This window comes from Sylvia atricapilla, chromosome 15 (assembly GCF_009819655.1).
Source record: "Sylvia atricapilla isolate bSylAtr1 chromosome 15, bSylAtr1.pri, whole genome shotgun sequence".
Classification (NCBI taxonomy): domain Eukaryota; kingdom Metazoa; phylum Chordata; class Aves; order Passeriformes; family Sylviidae; genus Sylvia; species Sylvia atricapilla.
Genome location: NC_089154.1, coordinates 14,715,679 through 14,732,636, shown reverse-complemented (window position 1 = coordinate 14,732,636; position 16,958 = coordinate 14,715,679). Strand labels below are relative to the sequence as shown.

At 37.8% G+C, this 16,958-nt stretch overlaps 1 protein-coding gene across 1 annotated transcript in view; it reads left to right on the top strand.

The window, feature by feature from the left end:
* SNX29 (sorting nexin 29) overlaps positions 1 to 16,958 on the top strand; it is a 92,565-nt gene that overhangs the window by 13,297 nt on the left and 62,310 nt on the right. The window contains exons 8-13 of the mRNA XM_066330292.1: positions 392 to 755; positions 1,472 to 1,590; positions 4,696 to 4,777; positions 5,289 to 5,371; positions 12,375 to 12,438; positions 13,675 to 13,803. Of these exons, the coding sequence (XP_066186389.1) occupies positions 392 to 755; positions 1,472 to 1,590; positions 4,696 to 4,777; positions 5,289 to 5,371; positions 12,375 to 12,438; positions 13,675 to 13,803 (841 nt within the window). The remainder of the gene's footprint in view (positions 1 to 391; positions 756 to 1,471; positions 1,591 to 4,695; positions 4,778 to 5,288; positions 5,372 to 12,374; positions 12,439 to 13,674; positions 13,804 to 16,958) is intronic.

Below are 16,958 nucleotides of genomic sequence, written 5' to 3'. Positions count from 1 at the left end.
GAAAGTTCATGTTTTCTCTGTTGTGCAGACCTGCTCTGCATTATACACTAGGTGTACTCTGTGGGAGACAGTGACAGGAAGGCTAACTTTTTATTTTAAATTTAATTTCATGGGTTTGTAGAACTTTTTTTCCAGTTTCAATTTTATCATTTTGTGAATGCATCTCCAAAATATCTTCTAAAATCTGAATTATGTAACGCATATAAAATAAAGCTGTTAATTAGAGATTTAAAACTTGTGTGTATGGAAAGATATTGAATGCCATGTAGATCTAAGTGTTTCTTTTCTTGACTAGAGTAATTTACTACATGAATTCTTTTAAGAAACAGAAACCAGGTTTCATATATTATTTCTCTTTTCTAAACTGTGTAAAACTTTGTATTGCTGCTAGATTCGAAATACAAAAAAGATCGAAAAAAGAAGAAAAGAGTGACTAATATTATCTCATTTGATGAAGAGGAAGATGAGCAAAACTTGGGGGATGCCACAAAGACACTGATTACAGGAGAGAGTTCAGAGGAGAGTGTAGACAGATCTTCAGTTCTTGCATTGTCCTCATCTGAAAGCACTCTGGGAAAGAATCTGAATGGGAGTGAAAGTTCATGGAAGAACAATTCAGTGTTCCTGAATGGAGAGTATGAATACCAGAAACTGGATGTGAAGAGCATTGACGATGAAGATGCAGATGAAGATGAGCTGTATGGTAAATCATTAGGAAATAAAAGCACAGAAGGTGGAACTGAAGCTTCTGAAAAGTAAGTGTTGGTGCAGGAGATAGTGGTGAACTTTCCATCCTTCCCCTCCACCCCTCCTTTTCCTTTATGGGTGCTGGCAAATTGATGTGTTGAACTGAACTACAGATTTTCTCTTTTTTTCCCCTTCTCCCCCACCTTTTTTCCCTTCTTCTTTTTCCTTCTTTTCTTTTTTCCTTTTTGCTGTTTAAACAATATGGGCCACAGCAGTGATGATATTTTGCTTCTAAGTTTCACTGAAATCCCAAATGTTGCTATTTCAGATTCCTTCTTCTCTTTAAAATTCTCAGTTGTTAAACTGTGGCATGATATAGCCAGGCTATAATTCTGGCCTACCTGATATTTCCTTATTCTTAGTCTGATAATGATTCTACTTCAGCTTCACAATAAAAATGTGTATTTTTAACAGAAATAAGCTTGTTACATCGCAGTGTAGATGGTTCAACAAGGTGGGACAAAACTGAGAGAGAAAGAATAATTGTAGATACTAATATGCTTGCTTTATTTCTGACAGAAATTAATTTAGAGAAAAAGGCAAGTGCTGCTTGTCACATCTGCTTTGGAATGTCTGGTCCCTAATGAATTAATGTATGGCTGAGCAAGAAATTGGCAGGAGGATTGAAATAAAGATTTTTTTCTTGAAGCGATACCTCTGAAAGAAATGATGAACAGTAATACTGCAATATAAATGGATTGGTTTGTTTGTTTGTTCTGAATAGGCCTCACGAAATAGTCACATGCAATTCTCAGCTCTGCAGTTGGAGTCCTCTGCAGGTCCTGAACGATGACTCAGATGTTCTGTTTCCTGTCAGTGCTGTTGGCTCTTACTCCCAAACAGGTGGGCATTTGAGTTCACAGAATTCTAACATGGGACAATGGTAAGAACTGAGGGGATTGGACAGACACAGGAGATACTGCACAACTGGGAGAAAAAGTTCAATTCCGATTTATTCTAGTTTTGAATTAGAGTTTTCCATTTGAGTAGTTAGTTAAGGGGGAGTTATCAATGTCAAAATAAACCAGAGTTTCATTGGGATTAAGCTGTGGTCTTTTATTTTATTGAAGTTTAAGGTAGTTGTATAAAAAGTATCCATATTCATTTTCTAGATGCTACTAAGCTGCAAGAAGCTCCAAGTGTGTTTGAGAAGTTGAATTCAAATTAATCTTGACAGATTGAATAGCAGCTGCAAGCAGTTCAATAGAAGCTATTAACTGTTGAAATACAGGATAAGGAGTGATTGACTAGGAAATACTTGATCACAAAAGGATATGGGAATTGTAGGATGGTTTGGGTTGGAAGGGATCTTCAGAGATAATTTATTTTAAGACTGACTTTCTGAGCTGTGAGCACCAGTTGCCAGCTCACATCTAATTTTTCATGTGCCAGTATCCTCCAGTCATTTTCTGCAGGTTACAGGGTGATAGTGAATTAACAGAGCTGTGTGTAAATCAGTGTAATTTGTAAATGTAAGCTCCATTGGCTCTGCTGTGGCCTCAGCTGCAGTATTGTATGCAGTGAGGGGCACTTAAAAATGATGTGGACCATTTGAAGCAAGCAATAAAAATGGTCAGAGGAATGGAAAAGAAGACCCAGTGCTTCTACAGTATCTGTATTAGTACCAAAAGCAAACAAAAAGATTCCACCAGCCCTCCCCTTCACCCTGTGGATATTTATCTAGCTGTTCATAAAACACTGAACTTTGGGTGTACTCATTTCAGTGACCATTTAAAAGCTTCTCAGTGGTATTCAATGAATATTTTAATTGTAGAATATTTCATATTTTTGCATACATATTGTACATCCAAGAGTTTGGTTGATGGAAGGCCTGTGAAAAAGTGTAATTCAGTTGTGTAAGTTCAGTGACAAAAATGTGAATCATAAAATAATGCTGCACTGCCCTCTGCTGTATTTTAAAATATGTACCTCATAAGAAATGCCAGTGGTTCAAAAAAAAAAAAAAAAAAAAGAACAAAAGGGACGTTTTAAGTTTTTTTCTTATGCTGCCATATTTTTCAATTTATGAAGGAATGGATTTAGAAAACACTGAGTAGTTTGTGTCACTGTTGTCTCTTAAATGTAAAACGAAACTGTTGGGGAACATCCACAGGTTGAAATCCACAATACAAGAATATATTCCTGTTTATGGGAGATTATGTGGAGTGGGAACTCACAGTTGCTGTCAGTAGATGTCACGAAGCATCAGGAGCATGAGTTGGGAGCTTTGGTCAGAAATCAAAAATCAGGAGTGCAAGCCAAGACTCAGTTCTGTAGGCAGGTGACCAAAGAGGACATTTATATCTATTTGTATGAATCTTATCCATAACAGTCCCAGGGGCTCACTCTTACTAAGAAGACACCAAAGCTCCTTGTTTTGTGTTGCTTCATCTCAAAACTGTTTTGAATGCAATGCTCAGCCTGCTGGAGAAGATCAGCAGGCCCATTCACATCCTGCCAGGCCCAGGACAGATATTTTCAGTCCTCCTGCTGTCTCTCAATGTGATCTGTCATGCAGGAGAGAGTGATGCAGCCCTGGGCTAGGGAACTGTCTGCTCTGCTGTCTCACCTCTCTGAGCAGGAGGAGCTGATGGGCTGTGCAGGGAGGGCTGCACCAAGTGCCCATGGCACTGCCCAGGTGTATCCACAGGGATCCAGGCACTCTCTCCTCAGCCACACCGACAGTTTGCTGAGATGGAAAGCTGCCTTAGGCACTTGTTTGCTTGACTTTGGGAGTTGCGCTTGTGCTGGGTGAATGATGTCAGCAGGAGCATGCATTAGCTTATTCTGAGAGCAGTCCAGCCCACTAACTGCAAGCTCATTATTACCCTGATTTTTTTTGTTAAAACATGCCTAATGAACTCTTGTAAAATACGCAGTTTAACCCGATATTTTGATTTATAGGTCTTAATACCAATAAATAACACGCATACATATATTTGAAATAACATAATCTATAGTGTTGTATGTTAATATGTGTTTTCAGTGTTAATCTGTTGCAGTGCTCCAGGGATGTGTCAGGGCATATCATATCTCCATGTAACTAGAAATGAGAAAGCCTCCGTCAAAATGCAGTTGCTTGGAACTAAAATGGAGTATGTATTTTAGGAACTGAGCTTCAGTAAACTCTACGGCTTCAAAAATAAATTTTCTCCTCCACAGAATTCCTGACATAACTCTATTTCCCATTAACTTATTTTCTCGAATTTTTTGCTTTTTTAAATCTGTTCTATTTAGGATTACAGTAACTTTGTAGCCTTTGCATAGGGAGATGCAGAACACATCAATAAAATATGATTTTTCTTTATTTCCACCTGAGCTTCCTTAATGACAGGCTCAGTGATGTGGATGTTTTGCTGCCGAGAGCTGTGGATCTGTGGACAGATGAGCATTACTCATGCTTTTTAAACAGCATCTCTGTCTGATTCCTGATGGTTGGTACAGGGGTACTCACAGGTCCTTACAGGCTCTGGGGAGCCAGAGAAAAGCCATGGTGCTCTGTGGGGAATACAGAAAGGAATGGTGTCTTTGGAAGGTTTCATGTGCTGGGGACTAACCACAAATTCTTCTCCTGCAAGTCACAACCAGATTTGTAGTGAGCCTGAGGTGTGAGGAGGTGCTTCCACTCTGAAGCCTTGTGCAAATAACTTCAGGAAGGAGTTTCCTCATAGCTTTGCAACTCTGTATGTATCAAATATACTTCAGGAATTGTGCAGTGCTAATTTCTTTATGATGGCTGTTTTCCTAAGAGACTTGACAATCCTGCTGCCATTCAGGGTCAATTTGCAGAAGCCAACTTTTAAACATTTTAAAAATGTTTAAAAGCTTTAGCAAGTTGCGTGTTTCTGTTAAAAAAATGTGACTGCCTAACTTCTGGATTGATGTTTTTCTTTTGTTTTTTGAGTGGTGTAACCCAAAGGAAGCTAATGCTTGTGCATTCTGCTTTAGATAACTTGGAGAATGGAGAGGGGCATGAACATGCTGTTCATCCAGTAGAACTGGTTCCAAGGAGATCTGATCTCCCTTACAGGTATGTGCCAAATGTGTTTATCCTAAAAGAAAAAGCCTTCACCCTGTAGCTGCAAACTTACTGCTACCTAATGCACTTAGTATTAGGTAACAATTAGTATTATTGGCAAACCAACTGCTCATCAGGGGGCTTCTGCATGTGTTTGGAAAGACAAATGAAAAAACCTACAATTGCCTTTTTGCATAGTTGCATACGCTGAACTTTTCCTAATTATCTTGAAGAAGTCACTTAGTCATGTCAAATAACAGACTTGGCCTGCTGGTTTTCAAAATAGTTTTTATGTTGGTTTTATGTTATTTTTTTTACTGTGTTCTCCATGGCCTTTTAATTCAGGATTTTTATGTCTGCTTAAATCAGACTCCCAGAAGATACCTTAAAGGATTGTTCAACCTATTTTGAGTAAATATGGGTGAATAGGATAACAATTCTAATTTCTGGAATGCTTTTTTTAAAAGTTTTGAATTCAGGATTTTGCTTTCATGTATTGATGATACTGTGCTTTTATGACTAGAGTGGAAGTCAGTCCTCCAACTCAAGTGGATGCTTTAAGCAGTATGTTGCCTTCAGCCACTGTGCCAGAATCCATGACAATTAGTAAGTACTTCCTTGATGTATTTAGATTGATGGAAATAACTTTGAAAGTCCTGTAGCTCTTTCTATTTTTGTTCCAATAAAATCTGCTTAGAGAGTAATAGAGCACTTAATTTCTGATGTGCTGGTCATGTTAGTCATAACTGCTCTAAAAAGATGTTTGTATTGGCAGGTTATTCTGCATTGCAGCTGATATATTAAATAATGGTTTGATTAACATCTTTAGATTTCTATGTGTTCTGAGAACACTGAGGGCTGGTTGTGATGTATTCTCGCTTATTTTGCCTGTTTTCATTAACAGATAGTCAGGAACAAATGAACAAACCCCACTCTTTCTGTGGTTTTGATAAGAAGATCTGCTCCAAATGTAAATATGGGCTTTCATATACAAAACTTTGTGTTAAGATTAAGGGGGAGGACAGTCATAGGTCAGTGGTGTTAAGAGCAGAGGTATTCAGGATAAAATAGTCTTTGCTGCACTGATGGATTAATAGAAGCACAGGCAGTTTGTTTATCACATATTTGATCATTTTTCTTTGCATACACTTGTGGAACAAAGACTTAGTTTTTAAACTGAGTGTCTAAGCTTGTAAGCCAGTGTGTGTTTATGTTCCTCACTGTTACAGAATGTTCTGTAACTGAACTGGCTTTGTTCCTAAAGCTCTTGGGTGTGTGTTTGTTTCTTCTTGTAACTTTCAATATGTACAAGTTTTAAATTGTGACATTTGGGAAGTTCGAAGTGATGCAGCCAAGATCCTTTTCTGCAATTGATTCATGCAATCATCAGAATGAATGAAATTTTAAGACATTCTAATCTCATTTTCGTCTCCAAGTTATATTCAAATGCTGTATCAACCTGTGTGAAAGGAGATAAAACAAGCATTTCCACTGGGCAGTGTTTCAGGCTCTGGCACTGGTGTGCTGAATAAAAAGAGCTGAAAAATCCTTTCTTGCACAGTACTTCATGAAGTGGCAAACTAGTTTGAGACTTCCAGGAGCCATAATTGCAGTGTGGAATGGGCTTACAGTTATTAGCTACAGTGACCCTTTGGTCACTAAATATTCTCTGCTAATGTTATTCCTACAGCATTCCTTTTGTTCTCCTTTATTTCTCAGGGGATTGCACAGGGCAGTTTCCTGGTGCCCCGGCACTCTGGATTCTGCTGTTTGTAGGGGAGTCAGGCACCAGCAGGGGCCGCAGTTGGTCTCCTTCAGTTGCTCACTTATTTCCCAGTGTAGGTAAGACAGCTATAAAATGGAAAGAAAATCTGGTGATTTTTTCAATTCTCAATATTTAGCAATTCCCAAATCGAATGAGAACACAGGATCAACAGAAGCATGCACACTGTCATTAGTTTCCCAGTTCAGAGAAGGCTTTGGTGAAAGGAGGAGTGGGAAGCATGTCAAACCCATCTATAAAGCCAGTAGAACACCTAGTAAATAATCATAATTATAATTAAAATTCAGCTGACTATACATTCATAGAATTAGTGAATACCTTTATAATAGATGATCCTGGGTATATTAAATAAAAATGCTTTTTTCAAGTTTGTTGGTATTGGTCGTACATTTTCTACAGGAGGAATCCAGTGCTGTGACAAACTCAGACACTGAAGCTCTTTCTCTCTATTGCAATTAGCAGAAGAATTATTAAATGCTGAGGCTTATAGCTTGGTTGCATAGCAACTGATTCTAACACATCAGGCAAGAAAAATGGAATGCAGTAGTGCAGTGAAAAAGCTGTGAGGTCTCCAGCAACTGGATTTTTGTGTTTGTTACTTCTGGAGACAAAGCCTGCAATGGATTTTTTAAAGATGATATTCTGTTCCTGCTTTTGTTCCAACCTGTTAGTATGGTAGTAAACTTGCCTTACTTCTCTTGATATGCAGGCTAGAAAGTTATGTTATGAGAAGCTGTAATTTAAAATTTCTGCCATTTTAAATTATTTTCCTGAAGTATGTCCCATGCATTTGTTAGGTATAGGTTAACTTGGCAGCAGATATATCTTAAAAAATACTGATACCACTCAAGAGAAATCCACAGAGCTTTGTGTTTATGTCAGGCATAATTTGGAAACTGGCCCTGTTTTGCAGATTATTTTGTCATAACCAGGTTTATAAAAAGTTGAGCTGGTCAGAAATTTTCTTTTTATGCACCTACTCTACTGTGTATGTTTCAGTTTTAAAAAAAGTTTTCTTTATCTTATTGTACTTGAATCACAAACAACATTGTTTCAAGAGTTGCTTTTGGAAGATTGCATTTTCAGCACTGTTTTTCACCAGAACAATCTGTCTTAACAGCACGAGTCTCCCCATTTTGTTTTTGCAGTAGGAAAAAAGTAAGTTCCAAAACTTTCATTTTAGAAGGATGCTACCAGTGTTGTTTTTCACAAGGTTCTTTTATTATACTGCTATTTTTAGGAAATGATTGGTAATTTAGGTTTTTTCACAATCATTTTCTTCAGTTTTTAAAATTGAGCTTAACCACAAAGGTTGTACATCATTCCATATTTTTTCATATGTTCTTGAGAAATCCCTGAGCTTTTCATGATCACCAAAGAACTTCACTGAGTAATCAAACCTCCGGGTTATATTTTTATCCTAGTTGTGTAAGTGAATAAAGTGTATGTTTTTATAATTTCTGTGTCCTTTAAATAGCTGCTGACCTGTTCTGTTACCCAGTTGCCACAGGTCACAGGCAGGTACTAAATTCTCATCTCCTCTTTGAAAGCACAGCTGTAAGAGGAGGTTTTTTGTATTTCATCAGAGAGAGGAAAGCTGCAGTTCACTTCACAGACTTAGTTTTAACCAGGACTCTTCTATACAGTAGAAAGCCAACACAAGATGTTTCCTACTAAAATTTGTCCTGTGAATAGTGACATGACAGGATAATGTTGACAAGATTTTGGAGCACTAAATTAAGCCTTAAAAGGCAGTGTTCCTGTAGGCAGCTTAGGGAGCATCAAGCTCTTTATGTCTTTAAAGGTCAGACTTCTGATTTAAGATGTAACTAGTCTGCTGGAAGTCTTATTTGTCTCTGAAAATATCTGTGTAAATTTTCACTCATGCAAATAAAAAAAAAAGAAATAGAGATTGCTGTAAACTGCTCCCAGCCCACCCTGATAATCTATCTGCAGGATTGCAGAGGAGGCTGCATGACCTTGTGTACTCTGAGGGATGATTTCACTTACAGCTCACTCTTCACAACAGGTGATTGCAAATCATACTTCTCCAATCTTTGGCTAAATAGCAGAAGAGTTGTGAAACTTATGACTTTTTTCTGGAGGCTGCTGGAAACTGGCAGGTGTTTCTCAAAGCATTATATATTTAATGCTCTGTGACCTTATGAAAGCTTTCTAGAAGCTAGATTTTGCATGAAGTATGGAATGGAATTGAAACATGTTTTAGAACAAATATTCACTTTGTGAGTTATCAGGCACCACAGATTAATTCCAGCAATAAAAGAATATTGTTAGTGTTTGAAAAAATGAGATTGAATATGAAAAATTTAATTAGCATATTACTCGATTTTTATATCATCTTTCTTTTGCTGATAAAGAATGGTTTGGAATCACTGGTTTGTACAAGGGAATTATTTTTCAAGAAGTTGTTCCAAAACTGTCTCTTAGGACAAATTTTGCTAGTTACCATCTTATCTCTATCTTTACAGAACTCAGGTTATCAATTCACTTCTAGATATGTTGGTGTTGAATGCTGATCCTTAATAACAGTAGTGTATTGCCTTTCATTAATATTATTTTACAGAACATAAATGTCATCAAGCTCAGAAGCAGGATATAAAGTCACTTTTCTGAAGTAGGAATACTTGGCCATTGTCCACTGTTTTATTAAAAAAAGAAAAGAAAAAAATAGAAGGGGAGAAAAAGATTGAAGTTGCACAGTCCCAAAGTCAGAAAATACCAAATTTGTGGTTGCTGCTATAACCCTGACATTTTTTTTTTAATTTATTCCCTTCTCTAACCCACACAATGTATGAGACATAAATCTGCTGGCACAATTAGGTTGTGATCATACACTCGTCGTGGAGGCAAGTGTAAGAGACAGACAAAAGCTCCTGAACTGGGGATGTTGTGGCAGGTTTGAAGGGAACCTGCTGCAGTGTATCACACTGGATTTCCTTTGCATTCAGCTGGCTGCTTTGATATGCTGATGAAATTTTTCAGGAAGCGTAAGTGAAAGTAAGAAATTACAATTTTGGGAGTTTTAAATATACCTGAATTAAATAGGATGGTTTCCTTTTAGTTCTGCTCACTTCCTTGCTTCAAAAGATCATGAAATTAAGCTTTATGATTTTTTTTTCTTGGTAAATTTTTGCTCATTTAATTACACTAATAATGACTTACTCTTTTGTATTTACTATGGATGGGGAGGTTAAAGAAGTGTTGGTGATAAACTGTGTAGTTTTTTGAGTAATTTATAGAAAATATGACTCCTTAATACTCTTCACTTCAAGAAGAAACAGCAGAGCTGTAGCCATGGGGCAATCTTGCTGCTCAGGTGGGCATGGGCTGGAGCAGCCTTCTTGGAATTCTGGAATTCCTTGTTGGAATTAGCCCAGACTGGTGGTTTGTGTTGGTGCTTTCATCCACACCTCCACTGGCACATGCAATGGAGCTAAATTAGCAAGAAATACTGAGTATGAAATGTGTTTGCATTTGTGGTCCTAAATTAAGCATTGATTCTTGCCCTGAATGTGATAATGAAATTTGGAGTTTCTGCTTTGTCGTGTCTCTGTAGTATTGTCAATTCCGTGACTCTCAGAAAAATGAGGCGAATGGAAATAAATAAGCAATTTAAAGTCTTCTATTTCAAGAAGACTTTTTTCCTTCCTCTTGTGCAGACCATGGTCTTTAGCAGAATCTTGCTTTTGTGCTCTGCTTGCATGTGTGAGGGGGAGAGGGGAGTGAGAAAATATGGGATTTCAGGTCTCAGCTCATGCAGAAGATTCTGGATGGAATAAGGAAAAGAAGATTAAGTCATTATGCAAGCTGAGGTTACATTTTGAATAGGCTGGTAAAATTGAAATAATGAAGACAATTTATAATAGCTTAGCTGTCTAAATGTTAATAAATCAGTACACATTAAAACACTGAGTACACACAGAGGCAATTGCTGCAGAGTGGGACCTCGTGCAAGTGCAGAGCCGTGTCTGAGCAGCAACAGCTTTAATTTATTCACAGGCAGAGACATAACAGCAACAACTTGTTGATCGTGCACTATCATATTTTAATGGACCACTTAAAATATTTAAAATGCCATTGACTTGATGTATCCTTGAGGAGGATTCTGAATTCAATATTGTAGTTCAAGATCTTAATTTTGTTTTGGAGTGTTACTGGACAGAAAGCTTATGTGGGTCCGTTTGCTTGTGTTGTTGATTTGTATGATGCTCTAATATTTCCTGGATTATTCTATATTCTTCCTCCTTAGTGTAATTGTGTATTTCACAGATAGGCTGATGGATTGTGGGCCCTTGTGCTTGTGTTTAATACCCAGAAATTTCACTATTTCACTTTCAGTTTTTCTACAAGATACGTTATTTTTTTTAGAGTTGCATAAGGTATGGTAAGTTACTCTAGAAAACTAATTATTCTTTCTACGCTGAATTAATGAAGTGCAAACTCCCTCTAATGACCTACTGGAATGTTTCTTGCTAATGTAATTTCGCTGTTAATGTGTAATATGGGTACTATGGAATGGGCAGAAAAATGATCACTTACTTTCTCCCTGGCCAAAGATGCAGGAATGTCTTGGAAAAAATCTTGCATGAAGAAATTTGGCTTGGCTGATTTAAAATGGTATGAGAACTCTGCTGAAGCCTGCAGTCCTGCAAGGGTGGGGTTTATCTGCAGATTACCACAGCCAGACTGGAGTCATGATGTCTGCAGCATTGACTGATCCATTTGATTGACATAATCAAATTTTTTACATTTTATCTGCTTCTAGAGTTTGTCACACTCCATCTGGCCCTTAGGACAAGTTTTTTGTTAAATAGGCAAAAACTTCTGTAACTATAGAAAATATTAAGAAATATATAGGTAATTCTGTGAACTGAATGTAAAGGGGAAAGGAGTTGTCCAATGGCTTTGCTTCCTTGAAGAAATCAAGTAATACCAGTTCCATTAATGTTTTCAGTAAAAGCACACAAAATTTACTGCTGTCTGCATTGAATACTTGCAGGACAGAGTTTGCTGATTTATTACATATGCATATTTCACTTAAATGTGGGGAGGGATGGTGTAATATAACTGTATCCTTGTAGCACTCATAAAATTATTGATTAACATATGTGAAATTGGTAATGAAATTGTTTGAGCTGACACTTCTCTGTATGGTATTTGGCTGTTCTGGTATCATGTTGTACCTAACCCAAAGGATATCTTTAAACATTTCTAAAATTCTGTCAGTTATTTTTTCTTCAAATTTTTATTCTTGATTTAATGACAGAAAGTATTTTTTAAGGTATTTTTGACAAATAGAAAGGATGTTATAGGAAATGACAAGGTTCAGAAATCTCATCATTTTGGGGGCTGAACTTGTGAAGCAATGCCATTATCTCTGCTCCCATCTCCCTGTAGCAGCTATTTCCTGTGTCAGGATTTACAGCCCGGAGAAGAAGCAATTTGGAGAGGCTGAACAAGGAACAGTGTATCTCTTTAACAGGCATGTGGTGAAAAGGTGCACTCTGCTCTACAGCTGTGGTGAAAACAAAACAGCTGCAGCCACAGGCACACTTGTCAACATTTGTATTAAAGCCAGATGCAGACTAATTTGATTTGATCAATACTTGTGATGTGGTGTTAAATAACAACGTTTCTGAAAGATTGCTGGAATTAGGGATGAGACGAAGAGCATTTTTCTGTGCTTTGCTGCATAGATAATGGTGTTGACATCATCTTATGTGTGCTGCCTGTGTATATGACTTCTAGATCTGAAATGAGCAAAAATGTACACAGGCATTAATCTTTTTTGTTCCTTCTTCTTAGATGAACTTCGTCAAGCTATCGTGGCCATGATGAATAGAAAGGATGAACTGGAAGAGCAGAATAGGTAGTTTGATTTTTTTACTCAAGAGGGACTATAATTAAAAAAAAAAATCTGTTCTCTAATTGAAGCTGTCCTTTCTTTAAAGCTATACATCATATTTTTTGTAACCTTTTTGATGTATATATTATCTTTTCTGTGAAAGGTTTACTTAATAATTCACTATTTAAATGTTGATACTGCAGAATTGTATTTTGAGAGCAGCTTTTTGCTTTTGGTTTGAATCAGGTAACTCTTTGTACCTTGGGACTTTACAGTTGTAATTTTTTCAAAACCAAATCTTATAACCAGAAGATTCTGAAGCTCTCTTAAGACACCTTTCCAAACAAAAGTTTCTCCTAATACAAATATTCAGAAAATTTCTGGGTTTTTTCCTTCTGGTGAAGAAGTGATGTAGGATGGCTGACCATATAATGCTGAAAGTGACTTTCATTTCTGACTGTCTTTATGCTCACTTGATGTAAATGTAGAAATGATCAGTTGCTTATATAAAATGCCATCAAACATACTTTGTATTTATTTAGTTTATTAAAACACATAGTTAGATGAATGAAAATACAAATGTATTCAATGCTTTAGTAGGGCTATTTTGGTAATTCATATTTTCCTCTAGGTATTTTGGGTTTTTTGAATGCTGAGCCTACCAACAGATCCTATTTTCCTTCCTCCTATTCTTCCCACTCCCATAATTGCAAGTTATTGCCTCATTCAGCTTTGTGGGCTTTTTTGGCAGAAGCACCAGGATGCTTTGGGTTCTACCATTATGCATCATGCTGACCTTTGCTATCTCATCAAGGGTTTTTCACAGAGGTCTGTGGCACTTGGTAGAGGCAAGAGCCCTGCCTGTCCTGCTATAAATATATTGCTTATAGATTGTCCCCAAGATGTATGGACTTGCACTGAAGTACTGAAAACAGCTTACAAGCCTTTTAAAAAAAGAGATTCTTCAACAAATTCTTTCTTCATGCTGCTACAGTAGATCCCATAATAGGTTGTCCTTTGAGTTTGTTGACAAAATAGTAATAATAGTAATTAATAGTAAGCATTTGCAACTGCTTTTTCCTTGTAGCTTTTCATGTCTTTGTATAATCAAATCAGGTGAAATTATTCAATTGACTAATGAAATTTTAGGATGACGTCAGTGGCATCATTCAGGCCACCTCCTCTGTGATATTTAGGGTATCCTCTGATTAGCAGGTAGTGAGTGCAGTGTTCTGAAGAGAGGCTGTTGCCTTCTTGCAGATCCCTGAGGAATCTGCTGGATGCAGAGATGGAGCACTCTGCAGCCCTGAGGCAGGAGGTGGAGAACTGCAGAAGGAAGGTGGCGGAACAGGAGGAGCGCCACGCTGCTAAAGTCCAGGCCTTGGCACGGTAAGAAGTGCTGAAAATGCCTCAAATATAACTGCAGGGGAACAAGGGACTAACAGAGTCTGTATGCAAGGGAAATCATTTTCAAGTAGCTAAGTTTGCAGAAGAGCAGGAGTGATTTAGGACTAAAAATCCTGCTGTAAGCAATAGCTGTTGCTAAACATTATCAATGAGTGAGTACCAAGTTTGGAAGTGGTGCAGCTGTTTTTGCCACAGCTCCAGGAAGGTCAGCTGGAACAAGTTTCTCAGGACCATTTCCAGTCAGGTTTTGATGGAGATGGAGACTCCCCAGCCCCTTTGGGCAGCCTGTTGGCAGTGGTTTGTTGGCAGTGCTGTGCCTGGTGGGGTCCAGGCTGCTCCTGGCTTATTTTGCCATGGAGGGCTTGTTGAAGGCTCATCCCAGTTCCTCCTCCACACAGGTGCATTGCCTGGGTGCTCTGAGCTATTTCTCCCCAAATGCAGGACCCTACATTTACCCTTGTTGAACTTCACAGCTATTCCTGAGTCCAGTTCTCCAGCCTGTCCCTGCCCCCTGGATGGCAGCATGGCCACAGTGTCTCTGCTCCTCACTTCTGTGCTGTCTGTGACCTTGCTGAGGGTGTGCTTTGGCCCGGCATCCAGCTGATGTTGAGGTGTCAAACAGCACTGGCCCCAGCACTGACTTGCCCTCAGCCTGACTTCTGTTACAGTGAAGTGGAAAGAATTTTAACCCTCTCCTGGTCTGAGTGGGATTCAGTTTAAGGAAGGCTTTTGAAGGTAAATGCTGCTGTAATAGTATGATTTGCTTCTTACAATTCAAAATAAGCTCTAGAGTAACCATGATGTGTAAGATCTTGGGGGTGATTCATGTAGATAGTAAACAGCAAACAATCCAAGAGTTAAATAATCTGCCTTACCCAGAGAGAGGTGTTTGTTTTCTGCATACACAGGCAGAGTATGTTCAGTGTCAATCACAAAGTACCACAGCTGAGATTCCTTTAAGCTTTTTGTTGCCTATTTGAAAATGACAAATATAAAGCTTTCTTAAAAATAAAGGTATTTAGGACACTACTAATTCTGCTTTTGATGGCACATCAAACCAAACTACTTGCTTTGAGGGAGGGAGAGATGTGAATAAGTGGGTTTGACGTTCATGTGCTGTAAGGCAATAGAGACAATGCAAATACTTCATCATTTAATATTCATGTTTCAGGTTATAGGAGTTGTATATTCATATTTCTTTGACTCACTTCCCCCACAGTTTTAGAATTTGCAGTGACATATGGGTGAATCAGATATTTGTCATGCACATACCTCTTTAAAGAATAGCTCAAGAGCTTTTATAACCAGACCTGAAAAGATGCTCACTTAGACTAATGAGGTATTTTTAAACAAGTCTGTGTAATTCCTCTTATTGCTGTATGGGTGTGTTGTGTTGATTGTTCTTCTGAGAGTCAGTTTGCCTTGTCATGTGATAAAAACAGTGTTGGGACCTGCTGAGGCATGATAAATTCATGTGTCACCAGTTACTTTGGAGGCATTTCTTTAATGATTCATTGCAGCTCATTTTCTAACATCCTAACTTAAGGTACTTTGTGAGTAGTTTCTTTGGAATATAGGCTTTTTTTTCTAAATTTTTTGTTGGTTCACTTTGTGTACTGTAGATGCTGCTGCTGCAATAAGAGCAGTAAATTTTTAAAATAAATAATATTTTAAAGCAAGAAGTTGAGCAAGCTGAATAATCTAAAGAATTTGAAGTAACAAAAAGTTTGGAAGTCCTGTGTGAATGCTGCATAGTGCAGTAGGTGAGTAAGAGGAAACTAAGTTTCAGATATTTTGAAGTAGTGAAATCTCCTGTTTCCCTTGAAAACAATTGATCACATGACCAGAATAGAAAAATTTTCCTCAGTTGTAATGTTCTGAATATTTTAAGGCAAGGGAAATCATTCAGTAACAATCTGACTGTTGTGATTTGATGAATGAATATTTTTCAGATTATGAGAGCTGATATTTATGTGTGTCCCCAAAGCTCTTTTGAAGAATTTGGCATAAATAGCTTCCTGAGGGCTTTGAGAACACAAATTTCAGTGACACATCAGTCAGTAGTGAAATGATGGCATCTGGAAATCTGCAATTATTCAGCTGTTCTCCTAGACTCTCCCAAGAGTCTCTGGCCTCCTAGACAAAATGCTGCTTTACTGAGAGACATTTTCCCAAGTTTCCCAGTTTCTCTTTGAAAAATGGATGAAGTCTTAGGTCAGCTTAATTGCACATAGTGATAATCTCATTGTTCCATGTGAAATAACTGAATAGCTCTTTCATAACAGTTGCTATAATGTTCCAAAAGGAGCCAGGCTCAGGTTCAACCTCTTTGCTAGTCTTCTGATGGAATACACTCAGTGGTCCCTCTAGTGTCATGTTGTTTCAGGGGTGTTTTTGTTGTTGTCATCAATGAACCTTTCTCAAATTGCATGGACGTGTTGTGCCAGTGGCTTCTTGGCAGTACTGAAGATTTTTAATTGAGATTCTTCTTTTCTGAGTGGAGTACTATTACTATTTGCAAGGCACAGGAGTTTATTGAAGTTGCCTGTGAAATTGGATAATCTCAGATTGTATATTCTTAGACTGTATCCAGCAATGTTGGAGGAAGGCATATTACAAAGGACAGGCTTTGTAGCAAGAAAAGCAGATAAAAAAAGCGAGAAAAGAAGATGAAAATGCACTGTGGGGAAATGGGGGATGAGAATTTGGCTCTACTTTATCTTACATTTCTACATGCCTCCTATTTACTGTAGGTTCTGTAACCTAATATGCCTCCTCTATCTACTGTCTGTGTTACTTAAACCACATTGCTTTTGGATTTGGCAATTCTGCTCTTCTGTTTTACACCACTTTTTCCACAGCCATAGCCCTTCAGTGATGGGTGAAATGATGTGTGGTACATCTTGAAATGCTTCCATCACTTCCCTTAAGCAGCTTTTTAGAGAGAGGAGAAAATATCTCTTGTTCCTGCTTGTGAAAACTAATTTTTATATTCCTCTATTAAATGACTTTTTCTTCCTGCTTAGTTGTTGACACGTCCCAAGTCATCAGTAGCTCCTATAGATGAGAAAAAATACCAGAAGTGGAAGTCAACCTGTTTAGTAAGGGACAAAGGAGCAGGAATTCTTAATTCCTGC